Source organism: Oryctolagus cuniculus, chromosome 3, assembly GCF_964237555.1.
Source record: "Oryctolagus cuniculus chromosome 3, mOryCun1.1, whole genome shotgun sequence".
Taxonomy (NCBI): domain Eukaryota; kingdom Metazoa; phylum Chordata; class Mammalia; order Lagomorpha; family Leporidae; genus Oryctolagus; species Oryctolagus cuniculus.
In genome coordinates this window covers 43,355,650-43,380,306 of record NC_091434.1, presented here as the reverse complement: position 1 = coordinate 43,380,306, position 24,657 = coordinate 43,355,650, and the positions used below count along the sequence as shown (strand labels likewise).

The 24,657-nt window shown below is 41.1% G+C and overlaps 1 protein-coding gene across 1 annotated transcript in view; it reads right to left on the bottom strand.

Moving 5' to 3' along the window:
* PGAP1 (post-GPI attachment to proteins inositol deacylase 1) overlaps positions 1-19,132 on the bottom strand; it is a 77,482-nt gene extending 58,350 nt beyond the window's left edge. The window contains exons 1-4 of the mRNA XM_002712363.5: positions 18,827-19,132; positions 13,122-13,275; positions 8,243-8,418; positions 37-208 (exon numbers count right to left, since the gene is read on the bottom strand). Of these exons, the coding sequence (XP_002712409.2) occupies positions 37-208; positions 8,243-8,418; positions 13,122-13,275; positions 18,827-18,973 (649 nt within the window). The 5' untranslated portion in view covers positions 18,974-19,132. The remainder of the gene's footprint in view (positions 1-36; positions 209-8,242; positions 8,419-13,121; positions 13,276-18,826) is intronic.
* Positions 19,133-24,657: the final 5,525 nt, after the last annotated feature.

The following is a 24,657-nucleotide window of genomic DNA, read 5'->3' as shown; positions in this document are numbered from 1 at the left end:
GGGAAGTCAGTCAGTGTTTACGTCAGCAGCACTCACCCGTGATGAAGCGATCTAATGGCATCACAGGAGCAACATGAGGTGTGGCCTGTGTAATAAGAAGGTTTATCAAATCTTGTTTAAAATTCTTCAGTGTAAGCAATGCTCTTGCAACAAGGCCACCCATAGAATGACCAATTATTGCCACACTTTTTGGAGCGAATTCTTGACCCTGTTTCAAAAAAAATCACCAAAGCATAATTAAGGTTTAGTTTAATAAAATATTAAAAAATATTCCTCTCTGCAGGAGCAAAGTTACAGAAAACAGGAAAGGTAAATTATATTATCTTTCATCATAAAGTATAAAAATATTTTCATATGATTTCAATTACTGTATTCATGCCATTTTGTGTTCTGCCAAACATTTTTAACAGGTATACTTTGGAGTTCTGAACCAAAATTGGAATACTTGATTTAGCAAATCATGTTCGTATCATTTGTTATGTTGTATATAATCTGAGGTATAACTATATTGATATAAGCCAGAATATTAGATTTTATAACAACAAATCATTAATTGCAACTGAAACCACCACCAAAAAAGTTGACAAATGTAGTTGCTATAGCAATATCCTACCTTATCATGTTAGTATTTCTTAACTCACTGAATTGTTTCTCTACTGTGCACTAGGGTTTACCAGTAAATAAGCATTCCAAACATTCACTGACAACTATGTTTCAAATTAAAAGAATATAGATATTGCTTAATTGCTTTTTAAAATATCTTTTGTGTTTCCAGCACTATCCTCAGTCCCACTAACAAGCTTTGTTTTTTAAGTTTTATTTTTAATTGACACATGATCACACATATGTATATGGTACAATGTGATGTCCTGATCTATGTACACACTGTGCAATGATCGAATTGAATAATTAGCATATATATCACCTCAAACATTTAACATTTCTGCCGGCGCCGCGGCTCACTAGGCTAATCCTCCGCCTAGCGGCGCCGGCACACCGGGTTCTAGTCCCGGTCGGGGCACCGGATTCTGTCCCGGTTGCCCCTCTTCCAGGCCAACCCTCTGCTGTGGCCAGGGAGTGCAGTGGAGGATGGCCCAGGTGCTTGGGCCCTGCACCCCATGGGAGACCAGGAAAAGCACCTGGCTCCTGGCTCCTGCCATCGGATCAGCGCGGTGCGCCGGCCGCAGCGCGCCGGCCGCGGCGGCCATTGGAGGGTGAACCAACGGCAAAGGAAGACCTTTCTCTCTGTCTCTCTCTCTCTCACTGTCCACTCTGCCTGTCAAAAAAAAAAAAAAAAAAAAAAAAAAATTTAACATTTCTTTGTGGTGAGAACATACAAAATCCTCTCTTCTAGCCATTTTGAAATGTATATTATCTATAGAAGTCTTGCTGTGTAAAAGGGCACCAAACTTGTTCCCTCTAACTACAACTACAACATTGAACTTACTCACCTCTCCCCATTACCCCACCTCCCACCCAACCTCTGGTAATCACTATTCTAATATGAATTCTTTGAGACCAACTTTTTAAGAGACCATATATAAGTGAGATCATGTGGTATTTGTCTTTCTGTGTCTGGCTTATCTCACATAACATAATGTCCTACAGGTTCACCCACGTTGTTGCAAATAACAGAATTTCATCTTTTTTAATGGCTGAATATTATCCCAAATGTAAAAATATAACAAAGTTTCTTTATCCATTCAGCTATTGATGCATACTTAAGTTGATTCCACATCTTAGTTATTTTGAATAGTGCTGCAATAAAAATGGGGGTGCAAACATCTCTTCAATATACTAATTTCTTTTGCAAATATACCCAGTAGGATTGCTGGGTAACAGGGTAGCTCTATTTCTAACTTTTTAAATTTAATTTAAAAAATACTCTTGGGGCAGCGCTGTGGTGTAGCGTGTAAAGCTACTGCCTGCAGTGCCAGCATCCCATACGGGCACCTGTTTGAGTCCCGACTGCTATACTTCCAATCCAGCTCTCTGCTATGACCTGGGAAAGCAGTAGAAGGCCCAAGTACTTGGACCCCTGCACTCATGTCGGAGACCTGGAAAAGGCTCCTGGCTCCTGGCTTTGGATCGGCTCAGTTCCAGCCGCTGTGGCCGTCTGGGGAGTGAACCAGCAAATGGAAGACCTCTCCCTCTCTCTGCCTCTGCCTCTCTGTAACTCTGCCTTTCAAATAAATAAATCATTTAAAAAACAAAACAAAAAAACTCTTAGGCCAGCGCCATGGCTCACTTGGCTAATCCTCCACCTGCAGCACCGGCATCCCGGGTTCTAGTCCCGGTCGGGATGCTGGATTCTGTCTCGGTTGCTCCTCTTTCAGTTCAGCTCTCTGCTGTGGTCCGGGAAGGCAGTGGAGAATGGCCCAAGTGCTTGGGCCCTGCACCCGCATGGGAGACCAGGAAGGGGCACCTGGCTCCTGGCTTTGAACAGGCGCAGCGTGCAGGCTGTAGCGGCCATCTGGGGGGTGAACCACCGGAAGGAAGACCTTTCTCTCTGTCTCTCTCTCTCACTGTCTAACTCTGCCTGTCAATAAATAAATAAATATCAATCAATAAAGTAATACTCCTATCCCCTCCTTGCCTTCTACTTTACTTAAAAAAAAACTCTTAAAAACACAAATTTGAGAACATTTTTATTTTTATTTTTTAATTTTTTTTAAGATTTATTTATTTATTTATTTGAAAGGCAGAAAGAGAGATAAGGAGAAAGATCTTCCATCCAGGGGTATGATTTTTAAAATGTAATTTCTTTTTATTTGACAGATAGACAGTGAGAGAGACAGAGAGAAAGGTCCTCCCTCCATTGGTTCACCCCCAAAATGGCCGCCACAACTGGCGCTACACCGATCCAAAGCCAGGAGCCAGGTACCTCCTCCTGGTCTCCAACGTGGGTGCGGGCACCCAATCACTTAGGCCATCCTCCACTGTCCCCGCCCCCCCCCCCCCGCCCGGGTCACAGCAAAGAGCTGGACCGGAAGAGGAGCAACTGAAACCAGAACCCGGAACCCATATGGGATGCCAGTGCCACAGGCAGAGGATTAACCAAGTGAGCCACGGCGCCGGCCCCTAAAATATAATTTCTTATATAGACACACAATTCAAAAATTTGTGTTTCCTTTTCTGTTTTCTGAATTTGCCATTTTTAAAGAAATATGTGCATTTTATGTGGCATGCCAAAATTACTGGCATAATTGTTCAACGTGTTTTTTAAAAATTAAAAATTGAGGGGCTGACACTGTGGCATAGACAGTTAAGCCACTGCATGAAGGGCTGGCATCCTATATGGGCACCAGTTCGTGTCCTGGTTGCTCCTCTTCAGATCCAGCTCTCTGCCTGTGACGTAGGAAAGCACTAGAAGATGGCCCAACACCAGATGGGAGATCCAGAAGAAGCTTGTGGCTCCCGGCTTCAGATGGGCTCAACTTCAGCCGTTGTGGTCATTTGGGGAGTGAACCAGCGGAAGGAAGAGACCTTTATCTCTATCTCTGCCTCTGTCTGTAACTCTACTTCTCAAATAAATAAACAAAATCTTTTTAACAAAGGCCCCTTAGATAGCTAAGGACCTAAATACTACTTGGTATTTAAATCAGAAATAATAGCACAATAATATATTCTTTTAGAAAACAAAGAAAGATAAAACACTTTCCAACTCATTTTAAGAACCAACATAACTCTGGCATTAAAACCTAGTAAATACAAGAAAAATAAATTATAGAACTATAGTCCTTAACTAAGGTGAAAAAATCCTTAATACATAGAAAATCAAATTCAGAAAGCAAAAATAAAACATGACTTTTTAGAATTTTCCTTTTTTCTTTGAGTGGTAGAGAGACATAGAGATCAAACTCCCATATGCTAGGGGACTTCCCAAATGCCCACAATGGCTGAAGCTAGGCCAGGCCAGAGCTGGGAGCTGAGCGCTCCATCCAGGTTTTCCACTTGGGTGACAGGGACCCCACCTACTTCCTGCTGCCTTCCAAGGTATGTAGTATAAGGAAGTTAGAGTTGAGACCCAGAGTCAAGACTCAAAACCAAGCACTCCAGTAATATGGGATGCAGGAATCCTAACCAGCAGCTTAACCACTCAGCCAAACACCCACCTCTCTTTATCTTTTGTGTATCTGCCTGCCTTACTATTGAGATTTGGACTTTTGTGTGTTTCCATGTTATCATTCGTTCACTTCTAATACAGGAATCCCTTAAGCATTTCTTATAGGGGTAGTCTGGCCATGATGAATTCCTTCAGTCCTTGAAAGTCCATTTCTCTTCTTTAAAAAAAAAAAAAAAAAAAAAAAAAAAAGGTTTGTTTATTTGCGAGGCAGAGTTACAGAGAGAGAGAGAGAGAGAGAGAAAGAGAGAGAGAGAGGTCTTCCATCCGCTGGTTCGCTCCCCCAATGACCGCAATGGCCAGAGCTGGGCTGATCCAAAGCCAGGAGCCAGAAGCTTCTTCCAGGCACTTTCAAAATGGCCACAACAGCCAGGGCTGGGCCAGGCTGAAGCCAAGAACCAGGAGTTTCTTCTGGGTCTCCCATGTGGGTGCAGGGGTCCAAGCACTTGGGTCATCTTCCATTGCTTTCCCAGGCTATCAGAGCTGGATCAGAAACGGAGCAGCAGAGATTAGAACCGGTGCCCATATGGGATGCTGGCACCACAAGCGGAGGCTTAATCTACTACAACACAGCACTGACCCCTTCTTTTCATTTCTGAATGATAGTTTTGCTGAGTGTAATACTCATTTTTCGCAATTCAGAATAGTTTTAAATTTATAAAACAAAAATTGCACAGAATTTCCATATACTCCATACTCTGCTTCCCTATTAACATCTTACACTGGTGTATTTGTCATAGGTAATGAACTACACTCAGCTTCTCCTAATTTTTTTAAGCCAAATTCCTACTATCCTTCCCAGCTTCTAGTATAGATCAGATTTTTGTTGTTGTTTCTTTAGCGTCCACATAAAAGAAAGAACAGGCAGCATTTGTCTCTGTGTCTGGCTTATTTTAACTCAACCTGTGCCATCCGTTTTGCTACAAATGACAGGATTTCATACTTTATAATGGCTGAAGAGTATTCCATTGTGCATATATATACCACATTTTTTTATCCATTCATCTGATGAATATTTCGGTTGAGTATCTTGGCTACTGTTAATAGTACTGTAATTAACATAGAGGTGCAGGTAACCTTTTGATATATATAATGATTTCATCTATTTTGATAGTATTCTTGGCAATTTTCATTCAGAGCTTTGTGAACACTTCATCCTACTTTCCTGGACTACCGTTTTAGCCTAAAAATTTACTGTTAGTCATTTTGAAGGACTTTTTAGATATGGAATTTTAGAATGAGTCCCCTCAACACAAACATTTCAAGACCTTTAAGATGTTATTATTTTCTTTTATTACTTCTGATGAAAAATTAGTAGTAATTTTTTTACTTTCTCTGTAAGTAAAGGATCTTTCTCTGGTTGCTTTTAAGATTTTCCCTTTATTTTGGTTTTCAGCAGTATGTCTATGATATACTTAGGTGTAATTTTCTTGTGTTATCCTACTATTTTATTTTTTTTGTTTTGATTTTTATTGTGGTTAAAAAACATAGCGTAAAATGTATCATCTTAATAATTTTTAACTCTCAGTCCAGTTATGTTAAGCATATCCACTTTTTTTTAACTTTTATTTAATGAATATAGATTTCCAAAGTACAGCTTATGGACTACATTGGCATCCTCCTCCCTCCCGATGACTGCCCTCCCACCCGCAACCCTCCCCTTTCCCGCTCTCTCTCCCCTTCCATTCATATCAAGATTCATTTTCAATTTTCTATATATACAGAAGATCAGTTTAGTATACATTAAGTAAAGATTTCAACAGTTTGTACCCCCATAGAAACACAAAGTGAAATATACTGTTTAAGTACTCGTTATAGTGTTATCCTACTAGATACCTGTGGACTTCTTGGATCTATGGGTTGAAAATTTGAAGTCATTATTTCTTTGATTTCCCCTCCCTATTTTTCTTTTATCTAGGATTCCAATTATATATGTGCTAAGCTGCTCAGTGCACAGAGTTTCTCAGTCTCTGTCCTTTTCATCTTTTGATTATCTGTGTTTAATATCGATTAGTTTTTATTTTCCTGGATGGTGCTGTGACACAGCAGGTAAAGCCACCACCTGTGACACCAGCATCCCACATGGGCACTGGTGTGAGTCTCGGCTGCTCCAATTCTGATCCTGCTCCCGCTAATGCACCTGGGAAAGCAGTGGAAGATGGCTTGGGCCCCTGCATACACAAAGGAGACCCAGAGGAACTCCTGGCTTCTAGCTTCAGACTGGCCCAGCTCCAGCCACTGCAGCAGACAGAAGATCTCACACTCTCTGTTAACTCTGACTTTCAAATAAATGAGTAATCTTAAAAACAAAAATATACAAAAACAAAAACAAAAAACCTAGTTATCTCTTCTGTAATCTTCAATCAGGTTTAAGCTTACTTGCTGAATTTTTCATCTCTAATACGTATAGTTTCAGTTCCAAACTTTCTCTTTCATTTGTAGTTGCCGTATCTCCACTGAGAGGCTCCATCTATTCCCTTATTACATGCATTTTTACTTTAAATCTTTAACTCTGTTTGAAATTTTTGAGGTCTGTATTTTAAGCATCATTAAGACGGACATTGAAGTAGTGCTTAATTTAGGACCAGAGTAGTCCTATTCTAAATTGTGTCCTTTCCGAGGTCTCAGCTGATAGTGCTCAGATAGTTTCTTCCACTCTAGCTGGCCAAAACTTCTATTTCTCTGCACTTCACAGCCTCTGAAATCTCAACTCATCTTCTAATTCCCCAGCAGCTGTTTTCTCCAGGACTTGCACAGTGTCATGTCAAGGGAGAAAGCAGCTCCAGCAGGTAGTTATAATTTAGTCCCAAGAACTGCTGGTACAGAATGATTTTTACTTTGCTTTGATGCTCTTTGAAATTCCTCTAAAGACATAATATTCCTTCTTCTTTCTTTTATCTTAGGTGGACACTCAGTGAGTATCAATGTACTCTCCTAGCTCTCTACCTACTTGCTCCATGGTCTTCTAAGCAGAAAGCTATGGCAATGACAAAACTCACTTTTTCAGAGAGCATGGTCCTTGGCCAACATCTGCAAATGGGTGCTTCAGGTATCTTGCTTAGTCTCAATAGAGTCTAATCTAGAATCTGTTACTCCACCATGGATAGAAGCAAAAATCTGTACCAGTAGCTTTCAAGACAACCATTGTGCTCCTAATTTATATACAAAGTCAAAATTTTTTTTTCTTAGTTAATTAAAGGAAATCTTCTTGGGGAAGGTATTTGGCACATCATTTAAGATGTTGCATGAAATGACCCATATCCCACACGGAAGTTCCTGGTTCAAGTCCTGACTACCCTGGTTTTGATCCAGTTTCCTATTAATGTGCCCCAGTGGAGGCAGCAGATGATGGCTCAAATACTTTGGTCCCTGTCAACCAAGTAGGAGACCCAGATTGAGTTCCAGGCTCCTGACTTCAGACTGGCCAAGCCCTGGTTGTTGTGAGCATTTCGGAAATGAACAGTGAAGAGAAGATATCTCTCTTCCCCTCTCCTTCTCTTTCAAATGAAATGTAAATAATTTTTTAAGAAAATTTTAAAAAGGAAGGTTTCTTGTAAACTGAATTTAAACTTCAAAACCACCACCGAGTTCAAAATGCCAAGCTCTCCAAAAAAAACAGAAAAGAAAAAAATCAACAAAACACCTGTGTCATCTTTGCTTCAACTTCCATACAAACAAATACATGATTTAAAATATAGTGAAACCCAGTACTGTGGTACATTAGGCTAAGCCTCTGCCTGTGGTGTTGGCATCTCATATGGGCACTGGTCTGAGTCCAGGCTGCTCCACTTCCGATCCAGCTCTCTGCTGCAGTATGGGAAATCAGTAGAAGATAGCTCAAGTCCTTGGGCCTTGCACCCACGTGGGAGACCTGAAAGAAGCTCCTGGCTCCTGGCTTCAGATTGGCCCAGCTCCAGCTGTTGCAGCCAAATGGGGAGTGAATCAGTGGATGGAAGACTTTTCTCTCTGTCTGTCCCTCTCTTTCTGTCTGTAACTCTACCTCTCAAGCAAATAAACAGATCTTTTAAAAAATAACATAAAATATAGTGAGTCCCTTTAAAAAATAAAAGACGGTGACTGGCCACTATACCACTACAGAGCTGCATGCTCATCATTTACCTTGTAGAGTTTAAGAATTGTTTTAATGCACTCATGCACAAACTTGGTCTGCTTCTGAAGACTGCCACCATACAGTGCCACCAGTTCCTCATTGAAGTTCACACTAAAGAAGTCAAAGTGGTACTTGAAGTCAATGTCTTCTGCTTTTCTAAGTGCAATAGAGCCAATAGAACGAACTGCAGAGAAAAGTACACATTTACCAAAAAGTTTTAAAGTTTCATCCATTCTTGCTTCAAAATTTCTTAATAAATAACTTTATCATCCACTAATGGTACCAACATAGAAGAGCAAACAACAATAGCTGAATGCTTGGAATACAATATGCCCTAAATATTTTTTAATTAAATAATTAAAACACAAACAAGTCACTCATAGTCTATCACTTTCCCTTCATTTCAGGCAGCAATAGCTAAAAAGGAAGGTGAGGATTCTTTGGTGAATAGGAAATAAGAATTTATCACATTAATGAGGATTTTAAGAACAAGAAGGTTCCCACAAGAAATATCTGCTCATCACTTGGTTTGGATACTCACCCTTGACTTCTTTCTCTTGCACTTGACATCTAATCCATCAGTAAATCCTGCCAGGCTCTACCTTCAAATACATTCCCAGTTGAGGCTTCTGATCATTTCCACCCTACATCCCTAATCCACATACCATCACCTCTTGTCTGTCACTCCCAGTTTTTAAACATATACTAGACACACTAATTTACATATTATACAAGTTACCACGTAAAGTACCACCTCTAACATGCATCATACAGCCGTATCTGAAGTTTAATGTTATCACATTTTTTAATCATCTCAAAAACAAAACTCTGTGACTATAAGCAATCAGCTTTCATTCCTCCACCTCTCCTAACCCCACAGCAAGCACTAATCTACTTTCTGTCTCTACAAATTTGCCTATTCTGGACATTTCATTTAAGCAGTCATATAATATATGGTCTTCTGTAACTGGCTTCTTTCACCTCCCATTACATTTTCAAGCTTCATCCATGTGTAGCATGTATCAGTACTTTATTTCCACTGTTTGGCTACTATGAGTAGCTTTTCATGGCTACTATGAACATTGGTATGTAAGTTTTTGTGTGGATGGACACTTTGATTTTTTCTTGAGTGTATACCTGAGAGTAAATTGCTTGGTCATATGACAGTTCTATGTTTAATACTCTGAGGAACTGCAAACTGTTTTCCAAAGTGGCTGCACTATTTACATTCCACCACAACTGTATCAAAAAGTTCCCAAATTTCTCTCCACATTATCCAATAGCTGCTAGTGTCTGTCTTCTTGATAACAACTATCTTAGTAGGTTGGAAGTGCTGAACATTTCAATTTTCATTTCTCTGGTGTCTCATATGTTCAGTATCTTCTCTGTTTCCAATCTTGCTCTTTTATAACAAATTCTCTTCAAAGCCAAGCCAGAATGATCATTTTTTAGAGTAAATATACCTACTAAATAGGTTAAAATTTTAAAATATGACAGCGCCAATGTTGTTAAGGATGTAGAACAAAGGGAAATAGTAGTGGGAATACACATATAAGTCAGCACAGTCGGAATACTGTGAAAAGATACACAGGACATGGAATGAATGCCTGTAAGTATGCATCCTACGGAAATACAGGTTTATGTGTCCCAAGGTACATGTAGAAGAATATTCATTATTATTAATTTCCAATAAATGTAAACAACCCAAATGTCCAAAGACAGAATTGCTAGACTATGTTATGGTCATACAACAGAACAATATAGATCAAGGAAAATCTATGAGTCACAACTCATATGATAACATGAATGAATTTTAAAGATAATGCTGAGTGGAAGAAGACAGACACAAAAGAATACATACTTAATAATTACATATTACAAAGTTTAAAAATACCTCTAAATAAACAAGTTATATTAGGGAAGCATACTTAGGTATTACAGCTACAAAGAAAGTTAAGTAAATTACTGTCTTAACATTAGCATTCTGATTACATCTAGAAAGAAGAGAGGGAGTTTTAATCATGAAGGGACACAAGAAATTTCCAGGATTTTGTAAATCTTCTGCTTCTTGGCATGGGTTTTGGTTCTGTGGTAATTCACTTACAATAATTTTAAAGTGAATATCTATATTCTATATATTTCTCTGAATATGTATAATATTTCAAACACAACAGTTAACAACAAAAAAAGATTACAAAATTTCTTACCCAAAGCTCTCTAATGGACCAAAATTCTAAGTCTTTTCCATAGCTTATATGATACAAAAATACTTTAAAAAGTTCATGGAAAATTAAATTAAAAGATAAGTTTATTTTGTTACAAAAAATTTGAAATCCATGCATAGTTCAGATTTTTTATAACACGCATTTTTCCATGAACTTTTTAGAAGACTCCTTATATTCAGAATTTCAAAATTTGTTTTTATTTTTTAATTTTAAATTTTAGCTATTCTTTAATATATTCAGTGATTTGTAGATACAATTCTAAGAATATAATGATATTCCCTTCCTCTCTCTCTCCCTCCTACCCTCGCTTCTCCCTTTTATTTTAGTTTGAGATAATATATTTTAAAATTACGTTACAGTGGCCGGCGCCGCGGCTCACTAGGCTAATCCTCCGCCTTGCGGTGCCAGCACACTGGGTTCAGGTCCTGATTGGGGCGCCGGATTCTGTCCCGGTTGCCCCCCTTCCAGGCTAGCTCTCTGCTGTGGCCCAGGAGTGCAGTGGAGGATGGCCCAAGTACTTGGGCCCTGCACCCCATGGGAGACCAGGAGAAGCACCTGGCTCCTGCCATTGGATCAGCGCGGTGCACAGGCCGCAGCGCGCCGGCCGCAGCGGCCATTGGAGGGTGAACCAACAGCAAAGGAAGACCTTTCTCTCTCTCTCTCTCTCAGTCCACTCTGCCTGTCAAAAAATAAAAAAAATTTAAAAAAAAAATAAAAAAATTACATTACAGTAAAAAGGCTTAATCCTTCATCAAATAAGAAGCTTAACATGTAAAAAGCTTTTACTATTTCCACTAAACCTTAGTGGAAATATAGATAATGGCTATAAACAATAACTGAATACAAAAATACAAAAATTTCTCCCACATTGTATTATTTTAAAATAATAAGATCATTATAATAGTATAATATTCTTAACCATTGATTTGACAAAGTTATAATACAAAGTTTTACAAAACTGTATTTGCAGCAATACTGATATACACAGACATTTCTTTTTTCTTTCCTTTTTTATTTTTAAATTTTAGCTCCCACATACAAGGGAGAACACGCAGTAATTGTCTTTCTGGGTCTGGCTTATTTCACTCAATATGATTTTTTTTTTATATTTATTTCATTTTATGTTTTATTTCATTCTTTTTTATAGCTGAATAATATTCCATTGCATATATAAACATTTATCCATTCATCTGACGATGAACACCTTGATCAGTTCCAAATTTTGGCTACTGTGAACTGTGCTACTATAAACATGGTAGTGCAGGTATCTCTGAAACACTGTGTTCAAGTATATACCCAATACTAGGATTGCTGGATCATATGGCAAGTCTATTTCTAGTTTTTTAAGAAATCTCCACACTGTTGTCCAGTGTCTGCATTAATTTACATTCCCACCAACAGCACATAAATTATCCACTTTGTCCACATCCTTGCCAGCATTTGTTACTCCCTGTGTTTTGGATTTTAGCCATTTTGTCAGGGGTGATTTTAGCCATTCTAACAGGAGTGTCAAAATTTGTTGGCACCAAAACAAACTTCTCTTTTCATTCCATTTTCCCATGGACTTTCTGAAGTAACCACGTATAACTAGTGGCTACTCTTCTATTCTCATTTCTCTTTTCTTAATCTAGTCACAGTGCCTTGGATCAGCAGGCATGTGCCAGCCTCAGAGCCTTCCCCCAGTCACACCCAATCCCTTGTTACATTCAAACCTCTTGCCAAATGTCATCTCCTCAGTGGCCTTCCCTGATTACCTAGTATAAACTAGCCACCTCCAAAACTGTTCAACATCTATCCTCTTCCCTATTTTTCTTTAAAATTTAACGTTATTAACATATTTGTCTGATGACTATCTTCCCAGCAAGAATTTAAGTTTGAGGAAGCAAAGACTACCTCTCTTGCTCTGCTTTAAATCCCTAGTACTAGGAATATTGCCTGGTTCATTGTAGGTAGTCCATAAAAAACTGCTAGACGAATAAACAAGCACATAAGTAATTACAGTACATGTTGAAACAATTCTAGTCTCATTACATAGCAACTCTCATCCATTTAATAACCAAGAAAGCAGATTTTAGTTGAAAATAAAATTACTTCCAGATTACTTGGCTGCTAAGTGAGAAATAACTGCAATATCTCTAAGTCAACATTCAGTTAGTAATCTGTACATATAACTGTAAACTGTACATAGGATTTCCCTACTCTGTGTTCCCCTCAGTACCTCTACATCTAACTTCAAAAGCTCCAAAAGGAAGAAACCAATCTCCTCTTTTGTTCAGCATAACATAAACCATGAACGGACTTCCCTAATCATTGCTTCAAGTTCTATTCTTTGTACATTCTATTTCCAACAGAAACAATTGGCTAAATGGATTCCTGAAATCCCAACACCTATGTATCCCACCTCACAATTCTTTCTTCCCCTCCTTACTCTTTGCAAAGTAGTCTTCAATTGCTCTTTTAGCAAAGTAATCTTCAATTGTTCTTTTCCACGAACTTCTCACATGTACATTCTCTCAGAGAAAATGTCACATATTTGGGTCTCCTAATAAGCACAACACAGTACTTAATATGGAGTAACCATTTCATTCACTTTATCTGATTCACTGAGGATGCACGATTCAAATACTTCAATTTAACTTTAGACCTTTCAAAATTTACTTACCCTGTTTGTAACTTCCAGCATTACCAGGAAGAAAGAGAACTGGAATACCCGTCAAAGGGAGAATTTTGTGTTCCTCAGCATAGGATCCTTCTCCATAAAGATATAACTCATATGCTGGATAGCGTTTTGCCAGTTTCTTTGGAAGTTCTATTTTCTATAAAAAAGAAAAAGCACTTTCACTTTAAACATTTTATAAATACAATTCAGCCTCATTGCATGTAATTCTGAATTATACAATCTGAAATAGCATACTATAAAATATTACTGATGATAAAACCACACCTAATGCACAAAATAAGTTATAGGTTTTTCATATAGAGAATTATTCCAGAACTACATGAGTTTTGATGAACCATATAGTCTTCAGAAAAGTGTAAAATGAGACCCCTAAAATTCTAATGAATACAAGTTACGAAAACAGCCCCTGGCAATGACAGAAAAGCACTGTTTGTCAGAAAATTAAATGTTAACACCACTGGAAATATACTTTATTTAATATCAGTACCAATTACACTTAGAAATGATAAAAGCTTTCTATTATCAAATCAATTCCTTTTTTGCAAATTTAAACTGTTTCTCCTTTCACTCAAACCCAACAGTATATTTCAGCTGTAACACCTTCAAATGAAAGTAAGTTTGTTCTATAATACAAATCTCTGACTTCTCAATTAATTATGTTTTGACCTGTAATCTGTCCAACAAATTAATCTGGTCCTGACAGCCATGTTTTGGTCAAGACACATATACTCTTCTTACCATAAACATTTCAGTTAATTAGCATCTGCTTCACTTTTCATGGATCAGGTGCATGGTTTGTCAGCAAGCATTAAACTACTCTGTAATTTATATTACTGTATGGCAAAGGAGCCATGGGTTTGTATTTTTTTTAACATAATATAAATTAGGTCATCACAAAAAGGTAGGCATCTATATAAGTAGTACTAAAGAGTAAGCTTTTCTGGTTTTTTTTTTTTTTAAGGATATAACCCATTAGAATTGAACCAATTACACCGGACAATAGATTTTACTTAAGTAGACAATAATAGATTAATAATCTGTGGGGCCGGAGCTGTGGTATAATGGGTAACATAAACCTCTTTCAAAAAACAAAAATGCTAACAAACTACCAAGTGCCCAAAAAATTCTGATTTAAGAAACTAAAATATTTTATGATACATTTTTCAATTGTGAATTAAAACTGCAACAAAAAAAAAGTCTGATCTCCATTACTAACCAAACAGAAAAACAATTTTTTTTTTTTTAATCAAAAAGAACACAGGCAGTTTTAAAAGTCTTACAAAGAGCTGTTAGCTCTTTGTTCACCAACCCCTAAGAACAACCCTAGGGACTCTAGTTTGATTTGAAAAAATAAAGATCTCAGGACAAATGAATCATTCAGATTGATCTCCCCTTGTCATAATTCCCCTGCTACAATTCATAGACTGAATTGTTAAGAAAAAACCTTGCTGAAGCATACATCATATGTGTTTTCTCACTGCATACGTATTTAAGGCTTAAAGAAAGAAAGAACTTAAAAATCTGGCTCTAATTATTCTTCCATACTTTCTCATAACTTACACGTCATTTTTTTTCTGACAGGCAGAGTTAGACAGTGAGAAAGAGAGACAGAGAGAAAGATCTTCCTTCCGTTGGTTCACCCCGCAAATGGCTGCTACGGCTGGTGCGCTGTGATCCAAAGCCAGGAGCCAGGTGCTTCTCCTGGTCTCCCATGCGGGTGCGGGGCCCAGGCACTTGGGCCATCCTCCACTGCCTTCCAGGGCCACAGCAGAAAGCTGGACTGGAAGAGGAGCAACCGGGACAGAATCCGGCACCCCAACCGGGACATGGGGTGCCGGTGCCGCAGGCAGAGGATTAGCCTAATGAGCCGCAGCGCTGGCCACACGTAATGTTTAAGATTCAAGAGGGTGTACCATTGGTCCTTCAGCCATCCAGTTGCCCTAGCTAAGAGGGACGAATATTATCAGTTTGTGCCTGCAAAAATATTTTAAATGTACACCAGCAATGTTACATATATTCAATCTAATATATCTATAGTTTATTTTCTTCTCATATAAATAGTAGTATATTACATATATTTCACATGCAATGTGCTGGGTGCCTTTTTACCTTCACATATGCTATATATACTTGCAATTTTCTTATTTCTGCACTGTATAAAATATATACCCTGAATAGCTCAATCCACTAAAATCTTTCTAATGCCAGTGAATATCCAATACAAACTTGCATGCTCTCTCTTCTCTGAAGACTACTGTAAACATTCTCTTAGGATAAAATTACAACGCCACATTATATTGTAACTATATATTACATTCCTGTCTCCCTTCTTATATCATAAAAACATAAAAGCAAAAGGTTTGATTTGCTGCCAATTCCCTCTCATCCACACTAAGTATCTAGATATACCTAGCATAAAGTTGTCATTAAATAAGACTTGCTAAATAAACACCCCCACTTTATTAACAAAATACAATTTATATTTTTAAGATTTATTTATTTATTTGAGATGGAGAGCAACAGTGAGAAGGAAAGACAGGGAGAGAGATCTATCACTGGTTCACTAACCAAATGGCCACAGAAGACAGGTCTAGATTAGGTAGAAGTCAAGAGCCAGGAATTCCACCCTGATCTCCCACATAGCCGGCAAGGGCCCAAGCACCTTGGCCATCCTCTGCTGCCTTCCCAGGCCCAATAGCCGGAAGCTGGATCAGAAGCAGAGCAGCCATGATCCAAACCAGCACTCCAACATGCGATGTAGGTATTCCAAGCAGCAGTACAACCCACTGTGCCACAACACTGGTCAGTTTCCATTAAGAGCTACCATGCAATAACAGATATGAGGGGAGCCAAACACACTGCTGTATGAGACAACTCAAAGTCTTCTCAAAACTACCTTTCTCGGCCGGCGCCGCAGCTTAATAGGCTAATCCTCCGCCTTGCGGTCGGGGCGCCGGATTCTGTCCTGGTTGCCCCTCTTCCAGGCCAGCCCTCTGCTATGGCCCGGGAGTGCAGTGGAGGATGGCCCAAGTCCTTGGGCCCTGCACCCGCATGGGAGACCAGGAGAAGCACCTGGCTCCTGGCTTCAGATCAGCGCAATGCCCCGGCCGCGGTGGCCATTGGAGGGTGAACCAACAGCAAAAGGAAGACCTCCATTGGAGGGTGAACCAACGGCAAAAGGAAGACCTTTCTGTCTCTCTCTCATTGTCCACTCTACCTGTCAAAATAAAAAAAATAAACTACCTTTCTCTAAAATAGTCCTCTGCCAGATAAAAGTTTTGCCTTAGAACCATAAGGCAAAAAGCTTTAAAGGACAATGTATACTTTTGCCTGATGGACTTGAGTTCATAAGATGTTCAGTAAACTCTGAATGATGAATCTAGGAAAATCGTAAGTAGAGGATGAATAAAGATAATTAACTTTCAATTCAAGCTTCATTTTTGCAAAGAATTTCAAATTCCTGCACACTTTTATTTTAATGGAGAATAAAACTGATAACACTTCAATTTCCTTTTCATTTTCTCTTTGCTGGATAAAAAGATGCAAGTGAGCAGTAAAAACGAAGAAAGGCATCAAGAAAGAGAAGAAAACTCAATGATGAGGACATCACACATGTTGGTTATTAAGCTGTGCACAATTAGAAAGCTGACTATAAACTATAGTTAGAAATAAGCAATACCTAAAATACCTTTAGAACATTTTTATACATGAAAACTACTTGGTTCTTAAAAGAAGGATCTCGTTTATACAGAAATCTAAGTAGCCATATTAAAAATTACTCTTCTATAAGCAGATTTTAATTGTATTTGCCAAATAAAACAACCTCATATGCAAAATAAAAGGACCAAGAGTCAAATATAAATATCGTAATGAACAAAGCTTTGTATAACAAAAAATCTGCTGAAGATATAGATCAAAAACCCCTGCCACTGACATTATTAATATACTAACAGAGTTGTATCACCCCCAGAAAGGCAATCTGAACCAAAATAACTACAGATTACTCAACCATAACAAAAAAGCCAAATGGCACTTTTGCATGAACTACATCAATTTCTGTCTGTCAGGTCAATTTTATGAGGAAGGACTGCAACTGTGAGATCCATATGCTTTGTTCCCAACACCAAGGAAAGCAATTTTTACTACTGCAAATACTAATATAGCTCCAATAATTCTAGGCAATCCAAAAATAAGTGGGAATTAGCACTATATTGTTCCAAAATGATTTTATTTTAACCAAACTCTTCAATGCAGTACAAACTAAAGTGACCTACTTCAATTATTGGGAGTTACCTAATTATAAACCATAGACAATAAAAGGGGATTATAATAGCTCTATTTCTAGTTTAAAAGAAAAAAGAAAAAGCCCATGTCCTTAACTGCACAGCCTCTGATGCATTTTTCGAGCATTCTGGCTCACACATGAACAAAATTAACTAATGTGTTAAAATATTCCCCTTCAAACGTTTCCACTCCCTTACAATCACAGATGCAATACCAAGGTAAGGATCTCAATACAAGTGAAATCCAAATTTCCTAGAATTTTATCCATTAAAAAGGATGCTCTTCAGCAGTTCAAACGGTAGTTTCCCAATCTAAATAGTAAGCAGCATAATCAAATAACACATTTCCTCCATAAAATCTTGTACAAAGAAGCAATCCCAAATCACATTCTCCTAAAGCAAAAAATCTCCTATGGTTTTAAAAGTATACAAAAAAATGCATTTTATGCGTATGTATGAGTCCATATACATTTTATGGAAGAGATGCACTCAGAAAAAAAAATTCATCATTCAGGAGAGATTTCTATGGACAGTTGTGTAATGTGTCACCATCTCTTTTTACAGCTGGTCATGAATGAAATTCTAGATTCTACTACGTCGAACTAACGAAGCAATTAATTGGGAACATTCAAATAGAAAAGAAGAGGTGGGGCGGAGTAGAGGGAGAAAAAGAGCCGGTTCTCGCTCCAGTTGAGAACACAGGGAGAAAACAAAAATAACAGTGCGAAACAGATTCTGCACGCAACTGGTAAGAGGCCCGGCTGCTCGGCGAACTGCAGAAACACAGGTGTGCTCGCACACGCACGGAGCCAGACCTCCCGAAACAGGTGGACCCATAACATCCCTGCACGAAGGAGAACCCGGAGAGTTTCCAGTGCAATTATTTACCAGGTCGCGTTTCGCCCACAGTAGAACCCTGGGGCCTCCACGACAGCCTTGGCAACTATCTAGACCGTATTCTCGTGCGAGCGCACTCTGCAGAGTCTCGGTTCCTTTCTAGAAGAGCGAGATCTGACGTCCAATGCTCCCAGCGCGTGGGAAGCGAAGGAGGGGCCCGGGGGCACCTGTTCAGGCAGGAACGCGAGGAGGGAAGGTGGGGTTTGGATTTGGGAAGGGCTGAGGTGAGCGAAGGATGCGGAGCTAGGGAGGGAGCAGAGGGGCAGGGGAGTCCCTACGGCGAGGCCGGGGAGGACGCTCGGGGAATCATCTGTCAAACACCCCACCACGAAGAGAGCACACAAAAGGCAGGTGACCCGGGGGTCTGCGGAGCCTTCCGGGCAGAGGAAATACAGACGAGGTTTGGACGAGGGACGCCTACACAGAACCAAGGTGGCGGGAACCAGCGGCAGCTCCAGGCTCCAGGGGTCGCGAGTCCCGGAGCACTCCGGCGAGGCACAGTCTTACCTGATACTCCGGGTACTCAAACATGTAGCTCATACTGCACTTGTTCTCCTCGAAGCCGAAGAAGACATCCCACAGCCCCACAGTCGCCATGAAGACCATAAACACGTAAAACGCCAGGTTCCAGAGGTTGACTGAGTGAAGAAACATGGTGCTGCCGCCGCCGCCGCCGCCGCCGCCGCTGCGGGGCCAGCAGCCCACACGGAGCGAGACGGAGAACGCCCGGCTACCAGCGCCGGAGCCGAGCCGGAGCAGCGCGCGCGTGCGCGTAGCCAAGCTGCCCGCGCGCCCGCCACGCAGTGCGCCTGCGCGCAGCCCGCCCGGCGCGCCTCCGGCCTGGAGTCTCGGGGAGAGGAGGGTGGAGGCGGTGTTTTCAGCGGGAGCGCGAATCTGCGAGGAGGAAGAGCGAGAAAGTAGAGTGGGCTGGGCTGGGCTGGAGGGTGTAGGGAAAAAGGGGAGGGGGCGAGGAGAGGGAAAAAGGGGAGTGAAGGGTGAGGAGGGGCAAGAGAGAGGGGGATGGGAAGCGCCATGGGAGCGCTGGAGGCGAGAAGAAGGGCTGGGGGATCGGTGGGGAGTGGGTTAAACGTGGAGAAGGGGACTGAGCCCCGAGAGACCATCAGTGACCGTGAGAGGCCAGGCATGGGGAGGAGGCAGCCAGGGCCGAGTGACCACCAGCTGTCACCTCGCAAACACCTCTCCCTGCTGCCCTTTAAAAACCTTTCCCGTTCCGTTTTGGCCTCCACGATTTGGGTTCTCCGTCTGTAACAGCGCACTCACAGTCCTGTGGACCGGTTAGCTGGAGGAGGGAAGAAATGGCCTTCCTCCCTCTCGGAGCGCCGATTTCGGCCCACTAGGTAACAGCGCCCCAAATCACCAGCTTCTTAAAAAACCAAAACCCCAACAGGCCGCCGAGATTGTCCTCTGGGGCACAGCATGAAAGCCGGACTCGAAAGAACCGGCCTTACTCGTTGGCAACGTTGCCCGAACGTCCATTAGCACCGACGCCCCCAGCAGGTACACCTGCGTGATGGGTTGGGCGCTGACTTGCCCTGCTCCAGGGAACCCGGCCCACGCTCACGGGAGGCGTGTTCGCTCAGGCTTCCACTCAGACTCCAAGCGACTTGATTGATTTTGCATAATTTGGTTTTGCACGAAGCAAGGGATACATGGCAGCTGAAAACCGTTCATAATCGGTAGGAGTGTTAGAAGGAGAAAGACAGGTATGGCTCGTTAAAGCGGACCCATGGCAGACTGTGTGTGTGCTTCTAACTGAAGAATTCCCCTTAGAATGGTTTTGACGCTGACAGAAGTGATCCTGAAAGTCTAGATGTTCTTTACACGAAACAATTGCAAGTCTAAACAAATACAGCCAGCTACTAGTTAAGGAATGTTGAAGAAAGAAGAAATGGGGAACTGCAGAGAGGAGGCTCTTTGCATGTAGGGAGATAAATTTGGAAGAACAGGAGTAACAGGTCTGAGACGGGACCATTGATACTATTGATCAGGAGGGTAATTGTTAAATAATATGAGTAACCTGAGATGTGTACTGTATGAAGTTCCCTGTATGGTGGTGAGTTCACTTGAGAATGTTTATGTCTTTAATATTCTGTTGATAGGATTAGGATGTGTTAAATTTGACATGCTTGGATCAAGAAAAATCCATTTGGATAAGCAAGATGGGGAGAGATAAGTGTGACAAACGAGTTTATCACAGGCTCACTTGGCTAATCCTCCGCCTGCGGCGCCGGCACCCCGGGTTCTAGTCCTGGTTGGGGCACCGGATTCCGGCTGCTGCTCCTCTTCCAGTCCAGCTCTCTGCTGTGGCCCAGGAAGGCAGGGGAGGATGGCCCAAGTGCTTGGGCCCTGCACCCACTCCTGGCTTCGGATCAGCGCAGCGCGCCAGCCACAGCAGCCACTGGGAGGTAAACCAACAGCAAAAGGAAACCTTTCTCTCTGTCTCTCTCTCTCACTGTCCACTCTGCCTGTAAAAAAAAAAAAAAAAAAAAGAGTTTATCACAGTTTCACAGTTTCAACATAGTTCAGCCCACAAAAGAGAGCACCTGCAGTGTGGGCAGACTCTCCAGTTCATGCAGAGGATTACAAATCACTTGGGGGAGGATTTGAGTTATAGATAAAAAGGGGAATACATTGAATTACGAACTCGAGAACATCACAGACAGAACATCTTTTAGCATATTATGAGCAATATTATGACAAATCAAAGGTGAGTGCACACTCCCTTATCTGCGTATTCCGGTGCTTCTTAAACTTAATGTGCATACAAATCCCTAGGAGATTCTGTTAAAAATCAGGGTGATTGAATAATGCTACCATGGGGCCCAAGGTGCATTTCTCACAGAACTCCTAGGTGGTGCTAATTATGCCAGTCAGTGGACAGCACTGAATAGCAATGATCTGTTCTGCCAGAGCATTCGCTACATGGAGAAATCCCAGAGCCTAAGATGACAGACATAACTCTTCTGGTGGCTTTCATAAATTGTGGCAACCTACTGCCTTGATTATCCAGTCAAGTGGGATAGAGACAATGGATTTTTTACATTTGTCATCTTTCTATTCTTCTTTTAAACTTTTTTTATCCCCATCATTTCTCCATCGTGACTTCTGTTTATAGCTAATATACCCCTACTGCACATCACTTCAACCACTCTACCAGTCTGTCAGTTTCCTCAAACTAATTTATCCGATTCACAAACACACAACCATGAGTCAGTATAGTCTGGCTCTGAGCTCTGACATTAATGGATTGAAGTACTTATGGAAAATATGATAAAAATCATTTGAACTACTGTTCAAACACTTGTACATGTTTCTAGTCAACTTCCTCTCCTTCAGACCAGCATTCTTAAGCTACCAATTCTCTTCCTTCTTCTTTTATATAGATTAGTACATACCATATCTCCATATTTACTGACATTTTGATTTTCAGGTGCATATTGCTTCACCTCATTCCCAACTTCATTTTTAATTTAGTTTACCCAGTTTTAATTCATTTAATACAATGAAAGTTCTTGGAAGAATGTCTAGCATTATAAATGCTAGTTGGATTTTAGTTGCCATTCTATTCCTTATTCTTTTCAGGAAATCAATTCTGTCAGTTAAAGTCTCTGTCAATCTCTCCCATTCTATCTTCTCTAATGCATATAAATATGCTTAGGTTTTGCATCTGCAGCCCTTCTCATCCCAGTCAGGGTTCCTAAAGAAGTGATATATACTTATCTCCAATTTCTTGTGTTCTATGTGTGCCTCAACACTATAATTTTTGTTCCCTCATCCACCCAATGAAACTTTTCTTGCAAAGGTAACCACTGACCTGTTAGAAAATCCAACTAGGGGGCCACCTGCAATGCTGGCATTCCTTCTTGCTCATTCAAATACCAGCTGTTCCACTTCCAATCCAGCCCCCTGCTGATGGGTCAAGGAAGTCAGCAGAGGATGGCCCAAGTCCTCAGTCCCATGCCATCTACATAGAAGACCTGGGTGGGGTTCCAGGCTCCTAGTTTTGACCTAGGCCAGCCCTGGCTGTTGCACATATTTGAGGAGTGAACCAGTGGATGGAAGATCTCTCTCTGTCTCTCCCTCTCCCCTCCCAATTTTGCCTTTCAAATAAATCTTTTAAAAGAAAAATCCAGGACGGCACCATCCCTCACTTGGCTAATCCTCCGCCTGCGGCGCCAGCACCCTGGGTTCTAGTCCCGGTTGGGGCGCTGGATTCTGTCCCAGTTGTTCCTCTTCCAGTCCAGCTCTCTGCTGTGGCCCGGGAGGGCAGTGGAGGATGGCCCAAGTGCTTGGGCCCTGCACCTGCATGGGAGACCAGGAGGAAGCACCTGGTTCCTGGCTTCGGATCCACGCAGCACGCACCAGCTATAGTGGCCATTTGGGGAGTGAACCAACGGAAGGAAGACCTTTTTGTCTCTCTCTCTCACTGTCTAACTCTCTGCCTGTCAAAAAAATTAAAAAAAAAAAAAAAGAAAAATCCAATTGATATTTTTGTCTTGATCTTTCTTCTGAATTTGCCACCTTCTTAAAACACAGTTCTTCATTGTCTTCCTTAACCCCATTTTCCTACTCATGTGGCCTCTCAGTCTCCATCCCATGTAACCTACTTCTGCCCATCCCTTAAATGTTATTAGTCCCATGATTTAATTCACAGACATCATTCTGCTTTCCAACATAAAATCCAGTGATTCCTTAGTGCTTAGACTCTAGTCAGGATTCCATTGGTTGTGAGAAACACAAACATTTAGAAGGGATTTTTTTTTTTTTTAATAAAAAAGATGTCAGGACTTCAGGATAAGCTAACAAGTCAGGATACACTCTACCTTCAGGGCACACACAGCTCCCTCATGGCCATTTGCATTTCCAGAGCTAGCTGACCTTTCAGCTACTCACCCTGACTACAAATCCTCTCATCGGTGTAGTGTGGAATCCTGCTTTGGAATAGGGGTGGAGGGTGTCGCTCTCATCTAGTCTAGATTTTGTAGTAAATAGGATTGGAAAAAGAAGCCCAGAACTACAGTAGTCAAAAATAGACAAAGGAATGGAGTTTAATGCAGTAGATAAGTGGAAGCTTGAACATTTATAAAACGGGAAGTATTAAAAGCTAATCGTTCAGATCGGCGCAGCAGCTCAATAGGCTAATCCTCCACCTTGAGACGCTGGCACACCAGGTTCTAGTCCCGGTTGGGGCGCTGGATTCTTTCCCGGATGCCCCTCTTCCAGGCCAGCTCTCTGCTGTGGCCCGGGAAGGCAGTGGAGGATGGCCCAAGTGCTTGGGCCCTACACCCCATGGGAGACCAGGAGAAGCATCTGGCTCCTGCCTTCGGATCAGCGCGGTGTGCCGTCCGCAGTGCGCCAGCTGTGGTGGCCATTGGAGGATGAACCAGCAGCAAAAGGAAGACCTTTCTCTCTGTCTCTCTCTCTCACTATCTACTCTGCCTGTCAAAAAAAAAAAAAAAGTAATCATTCAAAAACACTCATCTTACATCAATGTCTAGCTGGAATGAACAGCATGGGGTACTCATCCATTCTCACAGGAGGGTGTGGATTTAGTCCAGGTAGAAGGATCAAGAAACAGTTCATGTTACTCTCCATTATAAAGAAATATAAAGAATATTTGCCTAAGTAATGAAGAATAGCTCAAATAACTAATATGGAGACATCTCCAGGATATATTGTTAAGGGAACAAAATAAGACAGAACAGTTACATGCTCCTATATTTAGTGTAACACAGAGAAATACTGAAGAATAAATGAAATGTTATCAGGATGCAAAGGGAATGATGTAAAGGAGGCCAGAGTAAGAAAATACTTCTCTATTGATTTTTTTCTTTTTATTTTCTGACAAAGAACCATAAAATGCAATGATCAATCAAAACAGTTTAAAATCCTATAATTAAAAACTAACTGAAGGCTGGCACCGCGGCTCACTAGGCTAATCCTCCGCCTTGAGACGCTGGCACACCGGGTTCTAGTCCCGGTCGGGGCGCCAGATTCTGTCCCGGTTGCTCCTCTTCCAGGCCAGCTCTCTGCTGTGGCCAGGGAGTGCAGTGGAGGATGGCCCAGGTGCTTGGGCCCTGCACCCCATGGGAGACCAGGAAAAGCACCTGGCTCCTGCCATCAGATCAGCGAGGTGCGCCAGCCGCGGCGGCCATTGGAGGGTGAACCAACAGCAAAAGGAAGACCTTTCTCTCTCTCTCTCTCTCTCTCTCTCACTGTCCACTCTGCCTGTCAAAAAAAAAAAAAAAAAAAAAAAACTAATTGAAACAGTGAATTTAACTATGTAAGGTTAGCTTAAAATAATAATAAATTTCAGA